This window comes from Chenopodium album, chromosome 22 (assembly GCF_948465745.1).
Source record: "Chenopodium album chromosome 22, dcCheAlbu1.1, whole genome shotgun sequence".
Classification (NCBI taxonomy): Eukaryota; Viridiplantae; Streptophyta; class Magnoliopsida; order Caryophyllales; family Amaranthaceae; genus Chenopodium; species Chenopodium album.
In genome coordinates, this window is record NC_137855.1 from 548,741 (window position 1) to 576,607 (window position 27,867).

The 27,867-nt window shown below is 34.5% G+C and overlaps 1 protein-coding gene across 2 annotated transcripts; it reads right to left on the bottom strand.

The window, feature by feature from the left end:
* Positions 1 to 393: 393 nt before the first annotated feature.
* Positions 394 to 27,680, bottom strand: LOC145604584 (callose synthase 9-like). Of its 2 annotated transcripts, XM_081660471.1 has the most exons (52): positions 27,459 to 27,678; positions 26,964 to 27,168; positions 26,752 to 26,849; positions 26,032 to 26,195; positions 25,141 to 25,264; positions 24,076 to 24,186; positions 23,853 to 23,975; positions 23,015 to 23,104; positions 22,566 to 22,663; positions 22,056 to 22,173; positions 21,525 to 21,650; positions 20,966 to 21,042; positions 20,790 to 20,868; positions 19,470 to 19,592; positions 17,604 to 17,706; positions 17,382 to 17,505; positions 17,090 to 17,261; positions 16,928 to 16,980; positions 16,444 to 16,504; positions 16,127 to 16,208; positions 15,515 to 15,564; positions 15,246 to 15,332; positions 15,075 to 15,160; positions 14,935 to 14,959; positions 14,642 to 14,736; positions 14,412 to 14,493; positions 14,147 to 14,307; positions 13,911 to 14,031; positions 13,030 to 13,127; positions 12,811 to 12,901; positions 12,567 to 12,727; positions 12,364 to 12,473; positions 10,920 to 11,054; positions 10,441 to 10,509; positions 10,182 to 10,359; positions 9,965 to 10,079; positions 9,277 to 9,396; positions 8,640 to 8,755; positions 8,452 to 8,535; positions 8,197 to 8,309; positions 7,142 to 7,194; positions 6,907 to 7,083; positions 5,796 to 5,843; positions 5,333 to 5,491; positions 4,083 to 4,196; positions 3,753 to 3,841; positions 3,516 to 3,674; positions 3,288 to 3,390; positions 2,175 to 2,294; positions 1,398 to 1,448; positions 1,125 to 1,307; positions 394 to 866 (listed from the first exon to the last, which is right to left on the bottom strand). In XM_081660471.1, the coding sequence occupies exons 2-52, from the start codon at positions 27,163 to 27,165 to the stop codon at positions 630 to 632; spliced, it is 5,718 nt and encodes a 1,905-aa protein (XP_081516597.1). In that variant the 5' UTR covers positions 27,166 to 27,168; positions 27,459 to 27,678; the 3' UTR covers positions 394 to 629. The 2 variants fall into 2 exon arrangements, with proteins under 2 accessions (XP_081516597.1, XP_081516598.1); XM_081660472.1 differs by lacking the exons at positions 394 to 866; positions 1,125 to 1,307; positions 1,398 to 1,448; positions 2,175 to 2,294 and adding an exon at positions 2,304 to 2,457 and having other exon boundaries at positions 27,459 to 27,680.
* Positions 27,681 to 27,867: the final 187 nt, after the last annotated feature.

The following is a 27,867-nucleotide window of genomic DNA, read 5'->3' on the forward strand; positions in this document are numbered from 1 at the left end:
TATAATGAAAATTCTCATTATTACATTTTAGTTTGAAATGATGACCTTTTATAATGACGACTTTGCTTTAAAATATAAACAAATACACATAATGACCTCTATTAATAGTCCACAATAGTATTTTACTATTTTTGTTAGGGGTGCTAATTGAGTTGAGCAGCTCGCAAGCAACTCGTACTCGACTCGGTCAACGCTCGGTTAAAACTCAACTTGAGTTAGCTCAACTCGAATTCGACTCGACCCGAGATTATGTACTCGACTCGGTCAACGCTCGTTCAAAACCCAATAATGATTGGTATAAAATGTTTTCTACAAGAATTTGCCTTGAAGATATCTTCATGGGTCACAACTATAGCAATGGAATCGCAGGTTGCTTCAGTAGAAAAATACGAGTACTAGCAACAAAATTTCCTATGTAATATTTTTTTGCAAGAAAACAAGATTACGAATTACAGTCCTAACAAAATTACAACCGGCTAATTAGATCTGGCAAAATATACAGGCACGAGGGGCAAGCTCAGTGCCCCAATTCTCTCAAACAAGAGTAAAATACAATGGCTATACCCTAGACAGTAAAAAAAGTTCAAGGGGATGCCTCAACATACAATCACAAGTGCAACGACTGAAAATTATAGTGCAGTGTTGGGGTTGTTTCCGGCAAGGATAAGGGATATCTCTAACCCTCGGCTGAATGCTTGATTGAACATGAGCCTTGTTTGGAATGTGGACACAAAGGGAAACCACGAGAAAAATGCGATAGGAATGAAAATAAGCATGCCCATTCCAGCATCGTAAAGACGCGCAAGTGACCGGATGGACTTCCACAGCCCCAACCTTTTGACATACGGTTTCCAGGCTATCGCAATCTGGTAATTTTAAAGAAAATTAGTGAAGAAAATATCACCACCCAAACAACATAAACATGTGAGAATTTAAGTATAAATGCAAAATGGAAGGCTATATGAGAAAACAAGACACTGCACATATTTACTTCTACAACATGCAAACTCTTTATACAAAGCCAACTTGAAGATAGCACGACACTTTGTTAGGGGAAGGGGCTGAAAATTTTGAAAAAGGGAGAAATGTAATAGCAATGATGTAGAGTTAAACATGAAACTCACCGAAAGAATCATCCAACCAGTAGGAATAAAGGCTAAGATACAGGCAAATATGTCAGAAACCGATAGATCTGTAAGTACAATAGCCACAGCTATACCAGCTAACGCAATCAAGAATGTAAGCCCTTGGACAAAACGCAATATCAGTTGAAAGTTCACCGATGCCTTCTGGCTGAAAGTGAAAACCTGAAGCACAGATTCAAAGTAGATTCACTTACTAAATCAATTGGGATTACCAACATAACATTATTAGCCTTCCAATTCTATAAATCAAACCTTGAAAAGAATTATAAGGCCAGCCAGAGCTGCCCACGAAAAGCCATATATCTGTGGGGGGGAAAAAAAAAAAAAAATCAGCACATTCTTCCGCCAAATAGCAACTCTCTTATTTGACAAACAGCAGAGTGATCTAGACATCTAAAAGAGGATAAAAAGTCCATATTATATTAGTTATCCAAACAAAATCCTCATCTAACATGACCACCAACTATGATACAACATACAGATTAATTAACACCTTGCAATAGATCTAAAAACATAGCAATGTCCATGAGGAAGGATCTCAACATGAACCACCAACTATGATACAACATACAGATAAATTAAAAACCTTGCAATAGATCTCAAAACATAGCATTGTCCTTTAGGAAGGAGTGATAGACTTCCCCTAGAGAAAAAACAAAACCCACTATGAAAAAAAAAGATCAGTGCACCATACAGAAACACTCATATTTAACGAACAACAGAATGATCTAGACATTTACTAGATGATATAAAGTACATATTAAATTGGGAATCCATATAAAATGCTCATCTCAACATGCAATACCAACTATGGATCGACTGAAGATACAACAAACAGGTTAATTAAGACCTTGAAATAGATCTCAAACAGTAGCAGTGTTCTTTAGGAAGGAGTAAAAGACTAGCATCTCTTTTAAAAAAATCATTACCCACAATGAAATAATAGAACTTTTTGCATGCAGATGGAAGCAGGTGACAGGAACCACTAAGCAAAGAGAGATATAATTAGGAGACAAGTTGAGTTCTTACCGCTAAAGAAGTATTGGTCCCTTGTACTTGTAGCTTATATACAATGCCATACTGGAAGACGATAAACCTCAGGCTTAAAATTGTCTCTGCTATCCTCCCACCAAAAGTCCGAATATGCCCCTACCAAAACAATCTTTTAGTTCCAACTTCCAAGAAAGGCAAGAATGCAACAAAAGAGGAACTAATTTCCTGAGGTCATTTTCCACAGAAGGTGTCCATAGTAATGTGGTTGAACGATTTGATGCAGGGTAATTTGAGTTGTTTTTGTGCACCTAAGGAGCCACTGTCTCAACAAAATAATAGTTCAGAAAATAAGCAAATTTAACCACTTTTTTAAGTCAGGAAAGTCTAGAATATAGTAGAGGGCAGAGAAACTTAAAATAAAATAAAAGTAAGTGAAAATTAAAAAAAATTAAAAAAAGATCCCTGAAGGCTCATTTGGTGGTTTAGAGATTCTGTAACCGAATGCTGCTTAAAATGACAAAGGACAAAATAGATACTCCCTCCGTTCCATATTAGTTTTTACACTTATCATAGCACATATTTTAGGTGATAAGTTGTTTGATATCAATTGTTAGTTTATTGGAAAAGCAGATGTGATAGGTGATAGTGGGCTATTATTTTATTGAAAAACTATATTTGATAGAAGATAGTGGTATATTTTTATACTGTATGTGTGAGAGAGTGGGCCTTAACTTTTTGGTAGTGACAAGAGAGGTGATAAAATAATAGTGGAATCTTTCTTAAAAAGGAAGTGTAAAAAACAAATTTGGGACAAGTAAAAAAGGAATATGTAAAAAATAATCTGGGGCGGAGGGATAATTACAAGAGGTTTGCAGAAGGAGAAAAACAAGGTGCTGTTCCACAAAGAGAGAAAGGAAAAAAAAAAAAAAAAAACGATGCTGTATCAGGCTGCAAATGTAAGGGCTAGCTGCTGACGATTACATAGAATGCTGGCCCTAGCAAAAGACGCAGACATGAAGAAAGCGAAAGATAGCCAAAAGGGCAATAACATCAGAAGGATTGGTCCAATTCCTCTTCCCACCAAAGCATGCAGACAAGAAGTAAAAGCATTAGAATTCTATGCCAGAAATTAATAAGTAGAAAAATCACCAATTCCTCTTCCCACCAAGCTTCCCAACTTTCCTCACCCTTAACTCCAATACCACCTCTATAAAGAAGCCAATTGGTCCAATCCCGAAAGTCCTCCACAATCCTATAAAGCAAAAGGAAAAACATGAATTAGACTGGGAGTCTTCCATGCATCATAACACTTAAATATCAATTGAAAATGACAATTGTAGATTTGTAGCTAAGTAGCTTGAACTCATTATTTCTTACTTCTGCCACTCGAAACCAGATGGATTAAACAGGTAGGGAGCAAAGAGCCATGAAAGGGCCATAAACCAACTGCTGACTGAGAGAAGAATGTAGCCTATCGCGCCACCATCATTATAACCATATGCAAGAAATACTATCAACAAAAGGACAACCTCAAGCCTACATCAAAAAGTATACAACTCAAAAACAATCTTCATGTTACAATACAAGCTACAACAAAGATAAAAGAGGATGTACCCTTTGACAAAATGACTCCGAGAGTAGAGCCGGTAGTTTTCACTGAATTTTATATGACGGACAACAAAACCCCTCCCAGTTGCTTGGTACTGTTAAACAAACAATTATTAAACATCAAATGACACAATTCTTGATAAAATCACTTTAATACTCTTCTGTTTCTAAATACACTAACCACTTTGACTTTTACACTGGCCAATAAATTCGACCACTGATATCCCTAATTATATCCTAAGAAAAATATGATATTTTGAATAGTGCATAAGTCAAAGTCAAATAATTGCATGTATTTAAAAAGGGAGGAAGTATAAGGTAGGAAGGTTGACAAACCCGTGCACCACCATGGAGAATGGTCCGACCGAAATAATGTGTTCTTGTTCCCAAAGAAAAGGTGAAAAAGACAGAACAAAGTTGAAATTGCATAGTGATAAAATTCACAATGGCCTGCAATAAAAATAAAATAAATAAAGGAAAGATTATGACTAGATTCTGAATCTCCATTGATCTTCAACATGAAAGGAAATTACAGCTGACAATCAATAACAACTCAAAGAGAATAGCATAGCACAATTATTGCTTAATCATTAAAATTGCAAACTGGACAGACAATTTAGGCATTAAACCATTAAAAGAGCAGTTGAAAAAACAAATCAAGTGCTATTTTCTTCTATTCATGTTCAAATATCCACATCAGTATAAATAAAGCTTAATAGTCACACTGACATTACGGAAGTTATGATCAAACAAAAATACCGAAATATCGGGATCACCAAGAGCAAACATATGAACGTAGTTGGTAGATTTTGTACATAGAGCATCTCAATGGTGAAAGAAAAAAAATTCCCGCAACACTCTACATTTCCCTCTGCTCCACATCAGATTTTTTGTAAAAGATTTTTTTTATCCCACCAATGAAATAAACAAAAAATCTCCTCACCAGAATATTTCCCCAATAACCCACAATATTTCTCACACATAATTATAAAAATCAGAATTAAAAGACATGGGGCCTGTATGATTTTTTTTTTTTTTTCCATTTTTTTGTGAGGAAGTTCACAGCATGCACTTTTGTACAAACCTTCATGAACTTTTTGGTGATTATTTAGTATTTACCACTGGGATGAATTTGTACCCCAAAAGTTACTTCAAAAACCTCACCAATATTGAGTTCTGGCTGCAATTAACCACCACATCATTTCCTCACTAAAGCAGGAGAAGGTACTTGCATAGCATATAAATAATATAACTCAGCATAATTGATTACACCGTAAATTAAACTTTGTCAAAATCATAAAATTTAGATGTAACATCCAATATTGCACACATGAAACATCTACAATCTAACTAAACCTATAATGGATTTTCACATTATTAAAATGTTTTGCACAATATTATTGTATCTAAAATATGCTAATACACTTCCTAACAAGACATAAACAAAGAATTCTTATCATTCTCAAAATAAAAAGTGCATATCATAGATCATTGTAATCAATCATACACTTCCTAACAAATATTTTGCTGTCTGAGGTATGGAGACACATCAAAAAACAAAATCAGGTCAAGTTCCAAAAACATACCCTAAAAAACCCTTGTTCCAGAATGAATCCAAGAATCATTGGGATAGCAGTAAAGATCCCAATCTGAATAAGGAACTGGGTATTAAGGGCTGCACCAAGTGCAGTATTCTGTGAGATACGAGCTTGATCTTGGATTGTCTCACCAACTCCTGACAACGCCTGCAACAAAATTGAGCAAAAGTCCCACCAAGGGAAAATGAGTGAGCAAGCAAAGAAAAAGCCACATGCTTAGGCTTTGAGTGTACTGGACTAGATATAAAAAAAAAAAATAATAAATAAATAAATAAATAAAATAAAATAAAAAATTTGAAAAAAAAAAAAAGAGAGACAGAGAGAAAAACACTACAGTATTTGCATAAGTCAGTTCATCTGATAATATATATTTATCTTAATTATCATTTTCAGCTAGGAAAAAAAAAAGTGCAGGCACACTGTAAATTTGCTAGCAGGATACTCAACGTACCAGATATGATTTCCCATAAAGAAATATATACACAGTCAGCACCGTCAACTGCAAGAAAATAAAAAGTGATAGCTTAGTTACATGCAAATTTTACAAGTACAACAAGGGTTAAACAAGTATTAGACAGCACCTCGTGAAATTAAAAAGGCCAGAGAAACCATTGGAGATTCGTGCAAATAAGCATTGAGCCAATATTAAAAACAAGTACGCAGGTTACCACGCTAATAAGCACCCATTCGATACAACTAGACATACACATTAACAGATGGCAGCAAAATAATCATAAAAGCATCAACAAAATGTTACATTTGATTTCTTTGCAGCAAATGCAGGCAGAGTTTTAAACAAAGTAATTTCTATTGAAATTAAGATTAAGGATATATACTACTCCCTCCATCCACTAATACAAAGCCTCATTTCCTTTTTGAATAAACCAAAATACACCTCCTCTTATTTAAAGGTTGTATTTCTTGACATTATTACCCTCTTTTAGATGAGTTATCTTTTTTGCTTTACTTTTTTGTACTTTTAACATCAATTTCCAACACTTTCTCTCTCTATCTTTTCAATTATTCCTAAATACTTTTTCTTTATCTCTATCTCAGTATCTCTCTCTAACCCCACATGCACATATTTATTTTTAATCATTAGTTTTACAGCATTTACAACTTTCTTAATTCCCGCGCAAAAACCAAAAGAAGCTTTGTATTAAGAGACGCTAGTCAGATAAATCACTCAAAAGATACTCATTATTGGACCCCCTAAGGTACAAGAGTACACTCAACATTCAACATGACTACATGAGTATGGAACTTCACACTTCTTTTTGGAAAAAAGAAAAAATGCAAAGTTTTCAGCTGGCCAATTTTAAAATTTGGACAAGAACACACGTCCAAATCTGGAGTCGGAATAATATTGCTAGCGACAAGAATCCCATTCTTAGGGATACAAAACAAATATGCCACAGAATTAATGATTCCGTACCAATTTTAATGCAAGAAATTGAAAGCACTATTTTGACTCGAATCTCAGTTTCATATCTTTTATGCATTCCTACAGATAGTAAAAGTGATACTGGCAGTAAATTCTACATTGATAAATGGAGCCGTACCATTGTACAAAAGTAATAACCAACAGTTGTGTAGTAGAATGACATCATTCTGAAGAAATCAAAAAGCTGCCCTAGCCGGTAAACATCCCTACTAAGAACTTGTTCACCATTTCCACCAGCAACTTTTCCTTCGAATAGTGCAATCTGGTTGAGCCCTACATCCCGTCCTTTACCAACCTGTAAACTACAGTTAGAGATGATGTTTCAAAAGTATGCAAGTAACTTTAAATTATACCTGAATGTACTCATGATGGGTAATGTTCCCCTGTCTTAAAGTTGAATTGAATCCTGCATTGCAGATTCGGATTTATAACCATCATATTCTTATTTGACAAACATTTTTTTGCAAGTTTCTAAAATCAAATGAACAAAGAAGACTCAAGCTAGATGAGATATGATTTATCATGTTCTTCGCTCACAAACATTTTTATGCAGGATTATGAAATATATAGAACAAAAAAGACTCAGGCTTGATAAAAAAGCGTCCAAAAGCCACGAGGTCCTGGCAAAGAGATATCTCTAATTGTAAAGTGTATCAAACAGACCTATAGTACTAATTTAGTGAGTATAATATATCAGTGTGATACCCCTTAAATTATCACAGGGTTTGAAAACAAACATTATGATGGCGTAATACATAAGATATGGCATATCATACAATTATTAAGAGCCAGAAAGGCTCAATAGGTTTACTCAAGAATGTCGAAGAGGTTGATTATAGCCTCAAAGGAAAAGAAAAGTGAAAACGGGAAAGGGAGACAAAGGACTAGCAAGGTAAATTGGCAAAGTAACGAGACATGAGATCAAGAGAATGGCAAACTTTTTTCAAAAACTATATTATTCAATATTCTTTTATGGCATCAAACATACTGAACAGACTAGTTTGATACTCCCTCCGTTTCGCATTAGTTGCAATAGTAGGCTTGGCTCATAGTTTAAGAAAATTATAGACTAGGCTTATAAGCTTATAACATGAAGTATTGTTAGTAAGAGATAGAAATAGTAAAAAAAAAAAAAAAAAAAAGTAGTGTGAGTGGGGTTGGTAGGAAAAAGAATTAATAAAACATTTGTAAAAGTGGGGTTAGTGGGAGAGAGAAATTATAAAGTAATGGTGCGTCCTTTCCAAATATAGCAGTGTTGCAACTTATATGAAACGGCCAAAAATGGCAATGTTGCAACTAATGCGAAACGGCCGAAAATGGTTAGTGTTGCAACTAATGCGAAACGAAGGGAGTAGAATTACAGTAAAAGACAAAGAAAATGCATGTATTTTTTGTCAGAACAACCTACCAGAAAATATGTCTTCACTAATGTTTATAACGCGAGAGGCCTTGCTTATACCACCACGTGTTATATGGAAAACTCTATCAAAAACGTCTGGATGTCCATAATGCATTCGGACCCTGCGAAATTTGCAACACTTAACTTTAAGAACATCAAAAACATATTTAATTAAGTCGGGAAAAAATATAAAAATAAATAAATAAATAAATAAATAATAAAATATTTGCAAAATAACCTCCAAGTATTACAGGACAAACTTACTTCAAAGGGTTAGCAAGAACTCGTTGTCCAAGAGTTACAAAGCTGGCTTCTTGATTGGACATGAATGAAGCTAATGAAGAAACACTGCATTAAAATGGACAAAGTGGTTTATTATGAAGCATATATACTGGTACATAAGCATATATCATAAGTAAACATAAATTTGTCAGTGTTTTAAAAGAGGGTACCTTCCGGTAAAAACATGTTCTCTAACACCAAGAATAGTGGGGGCACGAAGTCCATGATCAAGATTGAATTCTTCGAGAAGGTTTCTCATCTTCAAAGCCTCTTCAAAATAGTTATCCTAAAACATCATTCAAAGCAACTGAGAAAAAGCCTCAAATGAAAAATTAAAAGAACCAATCATCAAGTGATAAATGTATTGAAACAGTATCAAATTTTCTTTTGCAGGCAAAATCGTGCTCTTTGAAAAATCAACATGCAGCATACATATCAAGCAGCAATAAGTATAATTTAACAACAGCATAAAATCCCTCCATAAGCCCAAGCTAATAACAACAAAATCAGATTGCTTTTTGAACATATATACTTCCTCCGTTTCTTTATAGTTGCAACACACTTTATCACGGAATTTAAGAAAAGTGGACCACACATGTTATAATACACATAAAATGGGGTTAAAAGGTTGTTAGGACTCACTTAGGAGTATTATCAAGTGAACCATGTGCTTTAATTAAAAGTAACAGTACAATTTTCAACACTAAAACCTTCCTTTTATGGTGTGTTTATATATATATATATATATATATATATATATATATATATATATATATATATATATATATATATATATATAATACTTGCCTGATTCATATCAATAGTCTGTACTGCTTGTCCACGAGTAAAGATAACAGCATGATTTTGATTCTCGGGCTTTCCTTCACCAAGTTTAGGATTTCCTGGTAGCTTAACAGAGTAGATTTCCTGCAAAATAAATCTCTTACTTTGTTAATTGGTACTAGAGAAAGAACGTAAACAAGAGAAGACAATAATGTCTTGGACACATACAACACAGACTTCCAAATAAATGTTGCATTACATAAAAGAGATAGAAGGGAAGAGAATGCACTAGAATCGGAGCATCACAGTATACAGTGAAGCTACAATCTACATGTAATAAAATTGGGAAAGAAAACCAAAAGCACAAGTTTCACAAGTGTTCACATTTGACAATATAACCACATATGGTCTCCAACGCTCTAACACATCAGAATTCGGTTTAGAATGAAATATATACTATGTATATACACATGGAAACATATATGAATGAAACTAAACACAAAATTCCAGGGAGAAAGCTCAACCTTTTTGTCATAAATAAGATTGAATTCCAATGCATTATCTGACATGAGGATGAATTTTTAAATATCAAGTGAGACTAATATTGAGTTAAATCACAAAATTTGAAAGCAGACTAAAGAAACTATACAACACAGCATTCCTACGCGTAATGAACCTAGCATGCTACAGCACAGGGAAGAAAAAAAATCACCTTATCTTGTCCATTGATGTCAGCCTTTACAAGTTTGGAGTAGTACTCGGTCTGCACTTTCCCATCCTTCATAGTTTCAACAACATCAATAAAAGCAACCCGAAGAGCTTCATTTCTAGATCACAAGCAAGCAATACAGATCATTAACATGTCAAAGAATGGAATGGATATAGAAGATAGGTGAAAAGGTGACAATACAGACAAACTTAATAACTACCTTTGCATGAGCAAAGAAATATCCGCAGCCTCAGGCTTTCCCTCTTCTTTCTGTTTTCCATATATTTGGCATGTAACTACATATGTGAACTTTAAATCAGCCTGAGCACGTGCTTCAGGAGATAACTCAAAACCCTGGATATTAAGTACATCGTTTCCTGATATTGGAACCTCCAGATCTGCATTTCAATGTCAAAACAATTGATTAATTTTTTGAGCAAAAAAGAAAAAGTAAACACCAGTAATCAAAGATTACACACCTCCAGCAGCAATCCTCTCCAAATAGGTCTGTAGCATGAGGGCTTTACGGTAGTACATCATTCCACGAACTGCAATTTCAGACAAATGTAAAAACACTGATACCCATGAGCGATGGTCATTAAAACATGTAAATCAAAACAACAAAAATAGTACATGAAAGCCCAGCTGAAATTGTGTCCACTAAGGTATGGAAAAAATTTCAGTTTGGCAACCTTCGTTTTGCATATTTTCACTGTAATGACCTAATATTGTAAATACAGTTTCACACTTAGAAATTATATAGCTGTTTAATATATTGCATATAATTTATAAACATTATATATTTTGTTATAAAAAAAATAAAATAAACGATTGTCAACAAAGCAAGTTGTAATTTTGTACCAAAAGGAGATATTCAAAATTTTAAACAGCATGACAATCAAATGGCTAGACATGAAAAAAAATAATAATAATAATAAAAATAAAAAAACACTCATACCAGTTCTTGCTAATGTTTGCCCACGGTAAGATGCCCAAAAACGGAGTTCTTCAATATCATTAGGACTATCAAAAAAATCTGTTTCCTGTGCATTTTCATCACGCCCAATTCGAGCAAGAAAATTCTTCCATTCATCTGTGCAGCACAGGGCATATGTTTATATAAAGTAATTGTAACTCAAAGGATAAATGCTTAATTTAATTATAAACTTTATTTCAAAAGCTGCACCAAATATTAAATCTAATTTATTAGTGATAATCAGATACAAATTTTTATGAAGGACTAATGACAATACAAGGATGCCCCATAGGGACCATACAAAGCATAATGCACTGAACATCCAACTGATGGTAAAGAACCAAGAATTATATTTGTCCTCTCAAGCAATAGATACATAACTAAACACCTCATCCTAAGCACCGATGAAGCCTAAATTCAAACCAAGTAAGAGGGGTAGAATTTAAAGTGGAAAGACTTTTAAAACCAAAACACAGTTACTATGACAGCTCAAAGCTTGACATGGTATTGAAAGAAGAGATGTGCCCAAAACGTGAGCAATACATAAAAGTTCCTCCACGGATTAATCCAAGTGGAAACTAGTCTTTAATACTGCCAGAAATCAGGAGAATATGTACCCCAAGGAGATGCTCCTCTTCCAACAAAATTCCTATGTGAAGAGAAATATTTGCTTAGTCTAAAAATGATAGGGTAGGTTTGGTTATTGGACATTTTGAAAAGTAATATTAAACTACAACAAATATAATACATTTAGCCTTAAAGCTATTGTCATCAGTCTCTCTTTGGAATCAGCTTCATGCATTAAGCTTTTACCACTTCCCGTTTATTAGGAAATACAAAAACAACTTGGTATAGAAGGTATATGATCACCATTGACCAAGCCTTCACTTCATGCATTAAAAAAGGATGGTGACATTTTATAAAACTAATCGAAAATATTAAAAACACAAGGCCAGTCCCCACAGCACAATTCAGCCAAACCAGGCATTCTAGATTAATTGGAGACCATAATTTCCAACTGCCATCCAACAAAAAAAGATCTTTTAATATTTATCTATGACATAACAAAAAATTCTTGCCTAAGCCTCCAGACTTTCAACAACATAGTTCACCTAGCTACCTAGAGGACACTTTTCCACAACACCTTTAATTAGCAAAACTGCCATAGATGATCTTGGACTTGACTACACACTTGTTCACAATTGAACCTGTGAAATATCTTTGCTGTATCTATTCTTGCCAAAAAAGTCATTTTAGTGCATGTTTGGTATGTATATTGGAAAGGAAATAGAATGGAAATAATAGGAAGGAGAAAGGGTAATATAAAGTGCTACAATTATTTGTTGTTTGTTATGCAAATGGAAAGGAACCCCTTGTAAGATAAACAACTACCATAGTATCTTCTCATAACGGTACATAAACCGACCTGGATAGATTTTCTGAAGGTAAAACAAAAGTGATATTCCATCCTCGTTTTTCTTCCGCAGTTCATTCAAACTGTATAGCACCGTCTCTGAATAGTAAGGAGTGAATACGCTGCAAAGCCATTAAAAGACGTTCAGTTCCCACCGTTCAGCTTAAGACAAAACCATTAATATTGGCAGTAATATATCAAGGCATCTTTGTCACCTGAAGGACATCATCTCACGCACAACTTTTGCTGGAGGTATGTCCATAAACAAGGAATTTGTAAAAAATTGAAGTCTTCTTCGAGCCTCAAGATTTTTTGGTATGCTTGATGCAGAATCTTTGATTGTCAAAAGCGAATACAGCCTTTTGATTTGGGCTTTCTGTAGATTGAATATCACTTAAATGCAACAATATACAAATATAGTGATAAATAAAAAAAAAGGTAGTAAAAAAATGACCATACCAATTCAGGATCTTTAGGCCACTTCAACTTCGAAAATAAACTACCTTCCGCCCGTGCTTTTGAAAGCACACTCCATGTCTGCATATGGTCCCTGTGGATACAAACATAATACGACATTCAGCACACAGTATGTACCTACATCTTAAGATTAAGGAGACGTGACGATAAAAGGAGAAGCATGTGATGAATCCTATGAAGTTTGAGTGGGCAAAGACTAACCCCATGCTCACTACCAGTACATCATAATGTATGACATCGTAGAGATCTTGAATGGCTTTAACAGCACCCTTCTCAAGATCTGTTGTCCCGGAACCTTTCTGTTTCACAAGAAGCATAACCAAAGCAAGTCAGAGACCGGAGAACATTAAAAGCATAAGAATATGCACACTTGTGTATAAACCCCATATGCTCCTCCAACCTTGAGAAAAAGAGAACCATATTTTAATATTAGAACAAAAAACAGGCAAACAGCACTATGCCACTATGCCACTATGCCAAATTGCACTTGGTTACCTAGCTGATTAGATACCTTAAAATTTTGAGAAAGCAATGTCTTTTAAGTCTCATTATCACAGATATATAAACCAAGTATCAACTATCAACACAACTATAGCTGTTAAAACATAACAGGTTCACAAAGTCCAATATCAAAGGGAACTCAGCTTAATGCTTGCCCGTTGGAAGAGACATGACACGGAGAGCCCTAATGCGTATTACCGTAGTACCATTACTAAGAGTTTTAAACCATAAATCTGGCAAACGATTAATCATGAACATATCTGGTGCCTCATGCTACTGGGTTTACAATAAACCTCATAGCACTGCATCAGTATTACTTTAACAAGGAACGTTAACAACTATACTATACTAGATAAGACCACCGAAGGAGGTCAAATTCTGATAACCACAGAATATACAAAATCATACAGTAAGACAGTAAGTGCACAATTTCTGACATCCAAAAAGCCAAAATACAAGGATAAGATCAATAAAGCACTAACTTAAATTATTGATTTTATCCTAGTATTCAACGTTCAAAAGCCAATTAACTTAAATACTCCAAACCACACAAATAAGCCAAAAGGAAAGAGTACACATACCAACACTCCCATAAGGGCTGTGACTTTCTGAATAACCAGAGACATCTTGCTCAATTCTAAGTCAATATGGAAAGACTTCTTGGCTATCGATGCTTCAATATCCTCATACACCTTCTCCACCCTGCAGTAAGTCAAACAAGTCATTGGCTTGGATCCTCCAAGTTTCTACACATAAACATCAAGCTTTGCGATAAACATTTTCGTTGTCTGCAGGAGATTTCTATATAACCACAAACCATTTTCTTCCATGCTCCTCCAGGATTTCCATCAGAATAAGCTTTATGGAATGATAGCACTCCAGAACAGCATATTTCATATACTCATCTCTCCAGATCCTTTCCCAAAGCTCATCTTGGGAATCTCTACTTTCTGCCGCAATATCTCGTGCAAGAAATATCTTGCAAAAACAAGTACAGCAACCAAAAAAAAGAAGATACTTTCAGTAATATACAAAAGCAACATTGAATAAAAAAAATAAAGTTTTGACAGAAAACCAGAAACCTTGCTAGCAAGAAGAAAGAGAGGCCATTGAACTAAGGGCAAACTTCCACTATTTTTAGGCATGAGAAGCAACTCCATTTCCCTAATAAAAATAACCAGATGGATCTAAATCAGAGAGGAAGTAATAAAAGACAGGGATGCACCTCAGGCCATAAATAACAGTTTAGTATGGTAAGAATGAAAATTGAAATACTGTAACAAGCAGAGTAGGAGACATTAAAGATACGCACAAGTTGGTGACATAATCTTCTTCACGTAGATTTCTTATAATTTCATTCCAGAAGGGTGAAAATCTAGCCGCATCTTCCTTGCTCGATTCAATGACCTTGTTTTGACAGATGATCAAACGAGTAAGCTATTTGGTGACTTTGGGTTCTTGCACTAAATATAATTGGCTAAACAGTTGCAGCCAACCACAATAACTTGACAATCAAATTAGTTAGCATAAGTTGAAGATAATTATTAACATTCCAAACTAAGATGCCAAGTGAAAGGAAGGTAATCAGCTGTTCACTAAACCAACCTGACCAGCTGCATGCTCTGGAACCCTGCATATAAAAGCAGATACTCAGATGCCAGGAACTGAAAAGGCAGCTAAAGGAAATATCAAAATATTAAGAGAACAGAGCTTTATTAAAAAGGGAAGAAAAAAAGGCGGAAAACCTTTTATAAGGTAAAGCATAAAGTTTATCTATAAATGCTTTTGGAAACTGCTCAAATAGCTGGTGAAGGGCTTCCAATGATCTTATCTGAAATGTTACAGATGATGAAAACTTGCAATCTGATTCCTACGAGTTGAAAAGGAAGTACAATGATAGTTGGAAAGTAGCTCACCTCCCCAAGCCTATCTCTTGCCCCCAACAAAAATCCCCAAATAGCAGATACTACGGTATAAAACACATAGATGTCCAATAGATATATCTGAAACAGATAAAAATGGATAAAAAAAAACATTAAACAACTAAATAACACATTACCTTTTTAGTTTAATGGTTCATGGAAAGATTATACAATATAATATAGCAGCAAACATGTTAATGTAGGGCTGAAAAAAAATGCAAAAACGAGGAGGAAAGGAAGCGGGATTAGTCAAGATAACTCACACAAAATACAGGTGCCCATACACTGAGGACTGTTAAAGCATTGTGGTTATCTGCAAAACCAAACATCAAATCCACAGCAAAAGCTTTAAAACCAGCAAGAAGCGTTATCTTGTAGCATAAAAATTAGACATCAAAATTCCTAATTTATAGCCAAGATTACCAAAAATAATAAATTTGCATTGAAGGACAAAATTTCTAGTCCGTCGTATAACACTCTACCAAGACATATAATCCCAATTTCAGACTATAGGCCCAAGATCAATTTATCACATATTTTTATCAAACTAATTTGGTTTTATTTCTTCTTTTCATTCAAACTTTCCCGTACGCCACAAACATAAGCTTACAACACCAGCAATTTTAATTACTCCAATATATTTGAATTAAGAACTAAACATATCATTCTAATTTTTCAAATTAGATTCTACAGCAGCATTTAGGTTAGTATAAAATTCAGCATGATATTCAACTAAAAACCACGTAAATAGCAAAGACATGGGTAGTTGGGGACATAAAGATTGGACCCATTCACTATAGAAAAATAAAAATCATGCCGCCAAGCAATAAAAAACATGTGATACACTGATACACAAACAATAAATTTTAACTTACTTTGTGATACAAAATCATGCCAAGAATATCGTATATTGTTTGCATTGACTATGATCCTTGTGGGCTTAACCAACGGACGAATCTGATAAGGAAAAAAAAATCATAATCACATCCAAATTTTTATTGGCTGAAGCTTAGTTCTCTCACCTTGATTTTGCTAAATTTAACTTAACTAGACTTGGTTTTTGTTGAAACTAATTAAATAAGCTAAGAAACAGAGCCTAAGACTCCACCATTAAGATTGTTCTGATAGCACAAATATATGAGTAATATGACAGTGGAGAAAGTATTGAAATCAGAATTGTGATTTTACTTACCTGAACAAAATACCCAAATGAAAATTTTCCAGCTAAGACAATAAGCCAGAAAAACATATACCTGCATCAAATATATCAAGTGTAAAACATAAGTTTTATTTCAAATGAGATGAGATACCAAGGCAGACCTATAATCTCCAAAGCTACACATCGATTCAGATGAGCACTATAATAGTCTCAAGCAAGAGAGGACAATCATCAAGCAATTTTCACTATCTCTTAAAGCCTTCTAAAAGTCAACATAATGTGCAAAGGGGCTTTTACCATTAAAAAAATACTTGTAACCCCATTATCAGAATAATTGGAAAATGAATCTCAATGAAACAATATCCATGCATTATCTTAGTTATAGACATGAGAATATAAAATAAAATTTAAAAAAAAAAATAATAATAAGAGTACAATGATGGTGCTCCTATGATTTGACAATGGAACCACAGCCAGCAGGGGATGTCAGCGACAAAAGAAGAGATTGAGGATTTACTTGGCAAAGTCGGATGTCCTCTCATACATTCCACGGCCAACATAATGTCGTTCCTGCAAGACAAGAAAAAGGTGATTAATATATCAGCAAACAAGCAGCAACCTAAAACTAAAAGAAACAAAATAAGACAGCAAACCCTACAAAACTGACAAAAACACAAACCTGACGCATCCATTTGAGGAAGCTGATAACAGCAAAGCGATCACCTTGATCAGCAAGCCGATGGCAGGCTGGTATCCTCATGAGGAAACTAATGAAGAGCTGGAAACCAGCATATATGCCAATCAAAATGACATAGATTCTGTAAATAGTTGCCTCCCCTTGAAGAGACTTCCTGCAACCACCGTTGAGCAAATTCAAAACCTATTAGTGCTAAGCATGGCTGATATTAGAAGAGACTATAAAATCTTCAATAACAGCTACAATTCAGCAAGAGGGTGTAGCAGGAACCTACACATAGAGGAATGTTATGACTGCTGAAGCAAAAGCAAACCACAAAAATCGAAGAAATACTCTAGAAACAGCTGAGTGACGTGTTTTTGAATATGCTCCATACATCATGAGAATGTCCAAAACACCTATCAAGAAATGGCATTTTTAAGACTAAATTGCAAACGCATCAACACAAGATATTCCAGCTGAAAATCAATAAGATCAAAAGAAGAAAGGATCTCACTCTCGATCAATTTCATAACAACAAAGGTTGGCCCAAGACTAAGAACTTGTTTGACAGTCGTTGAATCAATATGCCCACCATTAAAACCAATAATAATCATAGCCTGGAAAAAAAAATTGAATCAGGTAATGAAAAACAAAATTTCACAAGACATGTACATCAGCCATAGATACACAACTAGAAAGAAACTAATAATAGATTTGTTAAATTGTAAGCCTAAAGGATCACAAATCCATATATAACTAGCTCAGTTGGGTGCACTTATATATTTTGCTAATTCTGAACCATAAAAAAAAAAAAGCGGCAATCAAGAGCCCAGATTGAGTTCATTGACGGAAAACTCATTCAGCTCATTCAAATAAAAATTAAAAAAAAAAAGTTGCAATGTGCATTTTCATCCTTTAAAACTCAATTCATTTGAGTAAATCCCTAATCCAAACTTAAAATTTGGCATTGTGCTAAGCATCAGTATTAACAGGTGGGACACTTTAGGTAGTTGCATTATAAATCGTCTATTAGTGGCTTGAAGCCTTGAATAATAAACTAGTTGGTTCTACTAAAAAAATAGCTCTTTATATATAGCCTGTTCAAGAGAGGAAAAGTAGGTTGAATATTAATCAGAGAGAGAGACTGTTAGTTGGGAGAACACTAAACACTCGAATGCTGGCCAGTTTGCCATCAGAGACTTCCACCATGATAATCATCAATACAATCATTTTTTTACTGGTTTATTCCAAATTTGATTTACCAATTTCAGTATTTTTTCTACACATTCTTAAAACCCTAACGTATATCAATCTAGTAAGGTAATTTCAAACAATTTAACTCTCTATCCTACCTATCCCTACACCATACCTTTCACCATCAATATCATAAACCCCGAACCAGTGCCATATAGGAAAGCAACTGCCCAAATGATAACCAAAAAAAAAGATGATGCTACCATATCTAGGTGGCAGAAAATTGGGTTACAAACCAATCTTTTTTTTTTTTTTCCATCTCTACTAGGCGCCATTTTTTCCCTCCTTACTGTTCTTTCTGCATAGCAGACTTTCTACCACATTGTTACAACGGTTTGTAACAAATGGAATCACAGTAATCTTGGTATAAATTTGGGAAGAGTCTTTAGTGCTAAGAATGAAAATCTAGACCATAACCATAAAGGGAAGGAAAAAAAAAACAAACATGTTACAATTCAAATATGGAATTGTTGGCCGCAGAAAAATTTTCTCCCATTTTAATATCTTTATATTGGAAGCTCATTCAACAAAATACAAGATTGTTATTGACTACCATATCACCCAAAAAATTAAAATAGTGGACGAGTGCGACTACCATATCACCCAAATGACTCTTTCCAAAATTAATATCACCCAAAAAATTGACTTTATATTACCCTTTCCTGTTGGGATTCCACATACACAGGTGCGGTTGAAAAAGATGCTTCCAAACAACAACGCTTATAATGGTCAAATCCAAAAAACTCCTTTAAAAACACTTCTTTTATCAGAAAATAGCAGAAGGGTCATTGTGTTTCTTATCAAAAATCTAAGGCAACCTCTTCGTCAGAGCAAAGGCAAGGCTCTGCACACACTACACAGCTCTCTTTAATAACATGACAAGGAAAAATATTAAAGGTATTGTGATGGTAAGGTTGATGATAGTACATGGTGTTACATAATGCATCTTATCATTCTCTTTTAAGGAAATTAAACACCGATTATCTCCAAGACACTGGAGATGTGATGATTCACAATAACAAGCAAAAGCAAATAAGCAACAACCACTATAAAGCAAGGAAATCAAGGATGAGACAAGCATTACCAGATCAATATATAGATTTTGAAGCTATAAAGCACAGAGTACCTGAAACATCATGACAAGGAATATCCAGAGGCGATGGAAACTATGGTACAAATGCCAGAACGTACGATGTTCAACAAAGGATGTTTTTCCCTGACGCTTTCCTCCACCAGACCTCAACAAATGCTACAACATGATGGGACAAGGGACTACATAAGACCAGGAATAAATAAAAACATAACTTTATAGCCTTGCTCATTAAAATATTATTAAATGACTCAAACAAAATTATTACTGTCCTAGATGGGACATCAAGACAACATACAAAACCTAAACTAAAAGTTAGGAAGCCACGCTTTATTGCACGGAAGGCAATCAAAACAAACAGTGCTTAAGAAAAATAACTTTTTTTTGGGTGGGTGTGTGTGTGTGTGTGTGTGTGTGTGTGTGTGTGTGTGTGTGTGTGTGTGTGAGGTATTCAAGTAAGGATAAGGGAAACAACCACATTGACTCCTGTAACGGTGTTTGTTAAGCCTTTTTAATCAACCCATTTACCACTTTGTTTCCCCCACTTCCCTGTACATTCCAAACCCGAGCCTCAACATGGTCAACCATTGCTGACCACCCTATACATCTCACCATTGCCCGACAGCACCTCACCAACAACCAGCATACCACCCCATTACCAAGCACTCACCAGCACCATCCACATGGTAAACCAACGCCCACCTTGACAATCACACCCACCACTGAAAACTACCCACTATCCACAAAAAACCTAACCAACTACCTGAATACCAACCCTCCTACCTCAAAAACCACTGCCAACCACTAAAAACCCACCCCCGTCTATCTAAAAAAACCACTTATAGCCACCCAAACACCACACTACCCACCCGAAAATCAACCCTAAGTTTCACGAAATTTCACCAAACCACCATCCAACATCCAGATGTAAGAGAAAGAGAGTTATCAATGACAACGGGAGAAGCAACGACGGTGAAGGTAAAGATAACAACAAATGAGTGGTTGTGTAAACTACACGCAGGGGTAGTGATGGTGGTTGTAAAGAAAAGTGTAATGGTGGTTGTAAATTAGGGATAACTTTTTATTATATTTCTAAAACAAACAGCATCTAAAACTCTTTCCCTTTTCCCTTCCCCAAATCAATCACCCTTAGGGTAAATGAACCCGATGAAGCCACTGTACCATCAGGATATTATTTCAAAAATTGTATGGACTGTATGCCTTCCAGCTCAAGAAGAAGAAAGAAATCATATGGACAAAGAACCAGAGGAAACCTCAAACAGGAGCTTTTGACAAGGAACATAACAAGTAGATAAAATAAATAAAAGGATTGCATAAACAGTAAATAAATGTTACTTTAGACTTGGTTTCGGGCTTCAAAAAAAATGCTGAGCTTGTACGCCAAGGCCAGCTAAGCTCAAAGCAATGAATTGACCTAAAAGATAACACACATGTTTAATGAGTGTAAAGAAGAGCAACATTAATCCTATCGCCAATTCATTTCAATGAAATGTGCATTCAAGAGCCCTTACCAAAAATATTCATTAAAATCATCATAATTCCTCCACTTAGAGTGAGGTGCTCGTCCATTGTTGTTGTTAGAAGCCTCCTACAGACAAACCAAAAAGATAGTAGCATATAGACAACAAAAGACCTCTTATATCAATATATTAGAAAGAATATTTTTATGGCAAGTTACTCTGATGGCCACAGGATTTTATGGCTTTCAGTTCCTTTAACATCAACATAAGTAGTGCTACTAGACATTCTCAGTGTCTGACTCAAAACCATAGCTACTGCATTAAGATCTTGAAAGGTCCACATAGGTATAACTCTTGCAAAGGTCAGAATATACATGGACAATTGCCATAAGGAGGATCCCGATTTATGCCAATATCAAACAATCCTATTTTTTCATCTAAATAAGTTAAGTTACTCAAAAAGGCTATGGCAAACATATGAATCCAAGGTTAATAGCTTTGGTCAATCCATATATAATTCACGACACATTGAGTCTTACAAACTGCTAATGGTCTATGTTCTACATGATCAAACTAGAAACAAAAGATGAACATGGAACAAAGCACCTACCGCTGCAACCACATCATATAAAGGAGATATCACCCTCTCCAAGAACGAGACGCTATCACCAATTCTGCAGCTATCAGCTTGCTTCAAATCTTGCTGCCTCAGTATCTCACCCAATTCTCTGGCCATCTGAAGAAATTTCAACACATAAGACATTTCAAAATGAGCTAAAATACACCACATTTGGAAGGAGTTCTCAGAAATGCAAAGGGGACAAAAAATATTTCTGATACTAAGGAAGGTTTCATCCTCAGACAAAAAGAATTACACTTATTAATTAAAAAAAAAAAAAAAAAAAGAAGTAGAATGACAATACATGAAAACATCATCGAGTATAACATTTTTCTATGTGCATTTACTGGAACAATAAATTTCAAAGTGAATGTAACCGATATGTTAAAACATCCAATTCACACTGTCAAATCACCAGACAAAATAACTGCAAGTATGTACCAGCCTCGAACAGCTAAGGCTATTTCAAAGATCAATTCAAATTTGAAGAATAAAATAAACGTTCTTCTTAAGTTGACTTACATGATGAAATATGTAGCATAAACACTCTGGAAGGAAGCGAACATTTGCAGCTTCACCCCAAATTAGGTAAAACAATGACACAAACAACAACTTCTTATCCTTGCGAAGGGACTCCAAACTGCACAGCCAAAATTTCCAATTACAAGGTTAATTTTGCCCCCACATACACAAAGTAAGAAAAATAACCTAGAAGATGTTTGATCTCAAAGGCAACGTATAAAAAAAGGCTCTAGGCACACCAAGTTGAAAGGGATTTCCCAGCACCTTATTGAAGGGGGGAATCATTAATAAAAGGTCTATGGAAAAAACTTATGTTCGTATCAAAATCATCTCACCAGACTAAAAAGAGGCAAATGGCCCAGGTCAGGCGCAACTATTTATACACTGCTCAATCGGAGAGGCAATACATACAACGCAATAAATTACACGGACACCAGTAATACTAAAAAAATGTATGTATCTGACAAAATAAATACATCATGATCTATAAAATTAAGTTAGACTTCATACCTGCTCCAAACTGGCTGAAGATTCAAGTAGTTACACCATTTGATATAGTTGTCTAGGGACTTTAAAAATACAGTCTGTACAGCAGCCTCGTCCAATTTCTAACACAAAACAAATGTAAAAGCAACTCAATTTAGCTTAATTAGTATAGGAATAGCTGTACTTAGTAGCTAATGACAAAGATAAAATCATACTAGGTTTTGAACACAAAAGGCCACCCTATAATATGCAGCAGGAAAAAAAATGACAAAACATCTATATCGTATCTAAACCTATAAACAGAAATTAAATAACACACAATTTTATCATACTAAAGTATAATAACTATAACAACATACATGTATAAAAAATATTTCCGATCAGAAACACATTGCTACCTGCCCAATTAAGAATTACACAGCCGTAACACAAACAAGCCAACAATCCACATCAAAAGAACTGAAAGTACCAACCGGATCAATTTCTTCAGGAATTCGAAGCCGAGATTGCTCATTTACAAGGAGAAGAATTATATGCTCCCGCTGATTGGAAACATTGTCCTTCTGCCAGTTGATACAAGGGTAAACACAAGAATGTATCATGAGAAGCTAATGCTAGGCAAGGAATTAATGTACTCAAACAACTGTAAAATAATCAGAAGAACAAAATTCAGCAAAAGAATCAAAGTATTAACAGCATCATTGTAGCATATAGCAGTTGAATGCTGAACTGGCAATAAATAAGTACATGGCCAGCAAAAAATAAGATAAAGATACTGTACTAAAAAGAGTAAGATCAACCAAACACAAAATACTAACTCTTTTCTATCTTTTTAGTTTCTCTCTCCAAATATAGAAAGCAAAAAGGTACATAAGATGACGACCATAAGAACTCGAAAGAGCAAAATAGTAAACTAGTGTACCACTCACACTGAATATGAGTCAATCCTAACTTAAACAAACAAAGAAGCAACAAGCCAAAGATCACAACATTAACCAACAAACACTTGTGACTAAAAATTATATTCTGAAAGATCTTGTCTCTCAGTTCCAAAATATTGTGTCCAGATCACACACGATAGTGAAAGTGTAGTTAAAATTTCCTATGTCATACGATGATATTTGAATACACAATAGAACATTTCAGATAATAGACAAAAATAAATAAAAAAATAAAAAAGGATATTGACCTTAGTCAGCACAAAAACACTTTGTTTATAATCCATGAAACAGATATATAATACCAGCAAACAATGTTCGGTTACGGGAAAAGGAAAGGAGGAAAAAAAAAAAAAAGTAATCTAATTCAGACCTGAAACCCAAAAACAAATTGCAGAAAGTCAAGCATATCAGGGCCTCTGACAGGAGACACAAAATCAACTGGCAATTCTGGTAGACCTTGCATGTCCTTCAAAGCAGACACAGCTGCTTTCACCTGATACAAAGTCAAAATGAATAAACAAAGCACCCAAGTCAAAGCTGTATCTTGATGAGAGTATCATCATGAGATAACTCAGTCTTTTTCACCAACAGACCTCAGGGAAATTGACGATCCTGTTTGATGTGCTTGTAGTATCCAGCGGAATAATATTGTAACCAATCAAATCCTCGGTCATAGCTGCATCTGACTCCATAACCCGCTTAAGCTGGCAGGAAAAAACAAAATAGGATTAATTATAAGCCAAAATTAAAAAAACTTCATTTCTTCCATAAATATCATTTTACAGCCTGTAAATAGTATGGTTAAGGAATTGAATCAAAAATACACCAAAGAGATTGTAACCCATCTACAGAATTAGGGGCAAAAACAATATCAATTAGTGTCTGAGTGATCACATCAACATAAAACAAGAAGGAATAAACACAAGGCAAGTTGCAACAGTAAGAAAACATAACTTTTGCCCTAAACCAAAATCAAATTTAGTTTACAAAGAATCCTTCCTCCGGTTCTCAAAAAAGTTAGAGTTAGGTCCATATAATATAATATGATAATAAAATAATAAAAGAACCCACTAACTTCTATTTATTATTCACCTGAACATGAATCCAGTACAACTTCCTTCCTAATAACATGTGTCCAAGAGAAAACGAAACTTAAATCTGGGGGCAGAGGAATAATTAGATAGACCGACCAAATATAACTAATATGTAAGGTAACAATCTTTCCAAAAGAATACAACACACTCCATAAATATGATAAAGGATGAATGAGCATTTCTCAATGAGCAACAATATATTCATAAATGAGTGGCTTGTCAAACAATGTTTATAAACTGTTCAAGAATGGTATCAGTTTAAAGTTTAAAATAACAAAACACGACAAGCTTTAACCAAGGCTGAGATTAATAATTAATATGCTATTACCTTAGTTACACCCCTAGATCACTGGACTTCTTCGGCAAAGTTAGTCAGAGACGGTAGAAAGATAGGCACAGAAAATGCAGAAGAAAAAAATGACAAGGTAGAAAAAAGATGCTTGGTAAAAAAAGTTAGATACTTCAAAAAATTACAACATGGCTACAAATAAAAATTAAAACCTCATAGGAAAAAATAAATTAAGTTATACAACAACAAATAAAAAACAATTATTCATATCTGACCTCTTCTGGAATCAATGTTTCAGCTTCTTCGGGAGAAACCTCGCTAGTCATTTGTTCAAGTACTTCACCCAACACTTTTAGAGTAGCAAAAATCCGTTTTCTTTTTCTCGTTTTCCTTTCCAACCTGTTATTAGAAAAAAAAAATGTTAAAGTATTCGACACAAGCACCTAGTAACATTAAATATGTTGAAATTAATCCATCATAATTCAATATTAAAACTGTTCATTGAAATTTCCAGGAAAAAAAAAATTAAAATAATGAAAAACACTGCATTCGATAATGATGTACAAGTAAGTTTGACAGCATTAGATAAAGACTATAAAATACACTTCAATTGAAAAATGAAGTTTTTATATTATAGTCACAAGTACGTTGTACACAAACACTGTTACACACAGAACATACTTTAATGGCACAATATGTCAGGAGGATTAGACATATCCCCAAGTAAACAATTCAACCATCTCCAAAATTTTGGAGGATATAGAGAATATGCATGTAAAACCTTGCATATATTTTCAAACTTTATGACCTCAACATTTAGTCATGCAATAACTGCATTGGCTTTTGCTCAGTAATAGACCTAGTTTTTATACATGTTATGCCACAGTAGATGGAATGTTATTCTTCCATGTTTAGCCCAATTGGTAGAAATCACATCGCTGTATATATGTTCAGCTTGAAAACTCCTAAAGGTAAATTATGTGATCATCCATCAAGCACAAGTGTGCTTACGGTCAATTATAGTTAATATTTTAAAAAAATAAGGTATAAATGCAAGTTTGTACTTGATGAATTTAGCACATACTGTTAAAAAATAAACAGAAAGCAGAGAGGGATATAAAAGAAGCCAGAGAAGAAGAAAAATCAGGTCGGGCAGAAGAGCATACTCTCCAAGATTCCCAGTAAAAGCTCCCGATTCCCGAAGCTTCATTTCATCTTCCAATAGCTGATCCACATTATTCATCTGTCTATATTTCCGGTAGAATTCCTGCAAACGAGCAATATCTTGGCTTCTATCTATACTTCCAACTTCTCTCTTTGCTAACTTTTGCTGCACAGATATAAATCCCAAATGAAGATTTTTAGCAAGAGAAAGAAAAATGTAAATGTCTCCTAAGAAGCAAAAAAATAAGAATAATAATGTGGGAAGTGTGGCATTAATCTGACAGAAGTATGACTTTGGTGCCAGGCTATTTACTCAACAGTACTATCCAAATATATGTATCCACATCCGAGCATCATCTAGATACAATATATAAATCTTGGACGCAAACAACACAACAACATTACAGAAACCCTAGAAGATAGTCATTCTAACCCCAGCATTCACAATTTCACATCTTTACCCAAGTTATTAGTTGTGTAACAGGCCAAGTCTAGTAGGATGTATTATCATATCCACAGCACATTCAAGCACACTGCATAAGGCAGCTAACCCACATTTTTAACATATAAAAAGGCACAGTAATACCAAAAGAATACTGCTTGCAATCTAGTATACGCAATTGCTGATAGAGCAAAGTAAAATACGAAGTATATAGTAAGAGAGTTTTTAGCATATATTGCTTCTTTTTCTTCCCAAATTAAAAAGACGGAGGAAGTAATACCTTGATCACAGACATTAAACCAGTCTTGAATTGCATAACACCTCTTCCCTCACTATTAGGATCAAGATTCTGAGCCATGGAGTATGCATGTTCACAAACTACAAGAGAAAACAATATAATATCAAAAACCCATACACAATATTTCGAAGAACCACCAAAAATTCAATAAAATTTATATGGAAGCAAAGCCTAAAACAGAATCGGAACATTACGTATTCGAGCAACATTAGGATCTTCAGCTTGAATTTCATCAGCAGTTCTGAGTATATCATCAATAAGTCTACTATTACCAAGCGAAGACGGCACATTGCCCGCAATCCCAGTTGTGTGTCTCCCATGAGCATCTGCACCACTCCTAGCACTCCTCAAAGCTGCCCTAACCAACCTCTCCCATAGCTCCTCGGCCCGAGACATCTCCTGCTCCCCAAAATTCAATTCGACAAACAATAAATCACGAAATTGCAGACTGAAAACATCTTCAACAACCCCCAATTACCTCATTTTCACAATATAAATCAAATACCAAATTAAACATACAAGTTGACAAATTTTTGATACAATTAAAGGGTTTTTCAAATTAAGAACAGACATTAATAAAAATAACAATCTATCAAATTAACTTTGAAGAAAAAAATCATTCAATTGAGATTTCGACGGTCCATACAGAAAGAGAAAAACAAATAAAAATCAAAAATAGAAATTGATACCTCTGAAACAAAATCTGTCGAAAATTTGAGTAATAGCAGCTTCAAATTCGGTTGAAATACAACATTTTGATCTACTAAAAGAGGAGAAGAGTGTGAAAGTGAAGCTAAAACCCTAAGATCGGGAAATGGATATACAGGTATCGGAACGGAAAATATATTTGAAAACACCACGATTGTTTGCAAAAAGCAAAATTAAATGAAGTGCCAGTTTTTGTTTCTTTGTCCTTTTTTTTTTCTTTTTCTTTTTCTTTTTATTTTACTCGTAAGAGATTTAATCGTCAAAATCGGGTGTTTCCCAAAATAATGTAATAATATAAACTAATTCTATATATACATTGGTCTAAAAACTATTTCCCACAATACCGTCCACGTATGCTCTGTTTCAAGGTTCGGTATTTGCAAGCATAAA

Bases quoted from the DNA above. Each gene is read 5' to 3' on its own strand.
- LOC145604584 (XM_081660471.1), bottom strand. From the start codon at position 27,165: ATGTCTCGGGCCGAGGAGCTATGGGAGAGGTTGGTTAGGGCAGCTTTG. The intron at 26,196-26,751 runs GTATTACTTCCT...ATATCTGTGCAG, and splicing joins GTTTAATGTCTGTGATCAAG to CAAAAGTTAGCAAAGAGAGA. The intron at 3,675-3,752 runs GTACATCCTCTT...TTTTTGATGTAG, and splicing joins CGGAGTCATTTTGTCAAAGG to GCTTGAGGTTGTCCTTTTGT.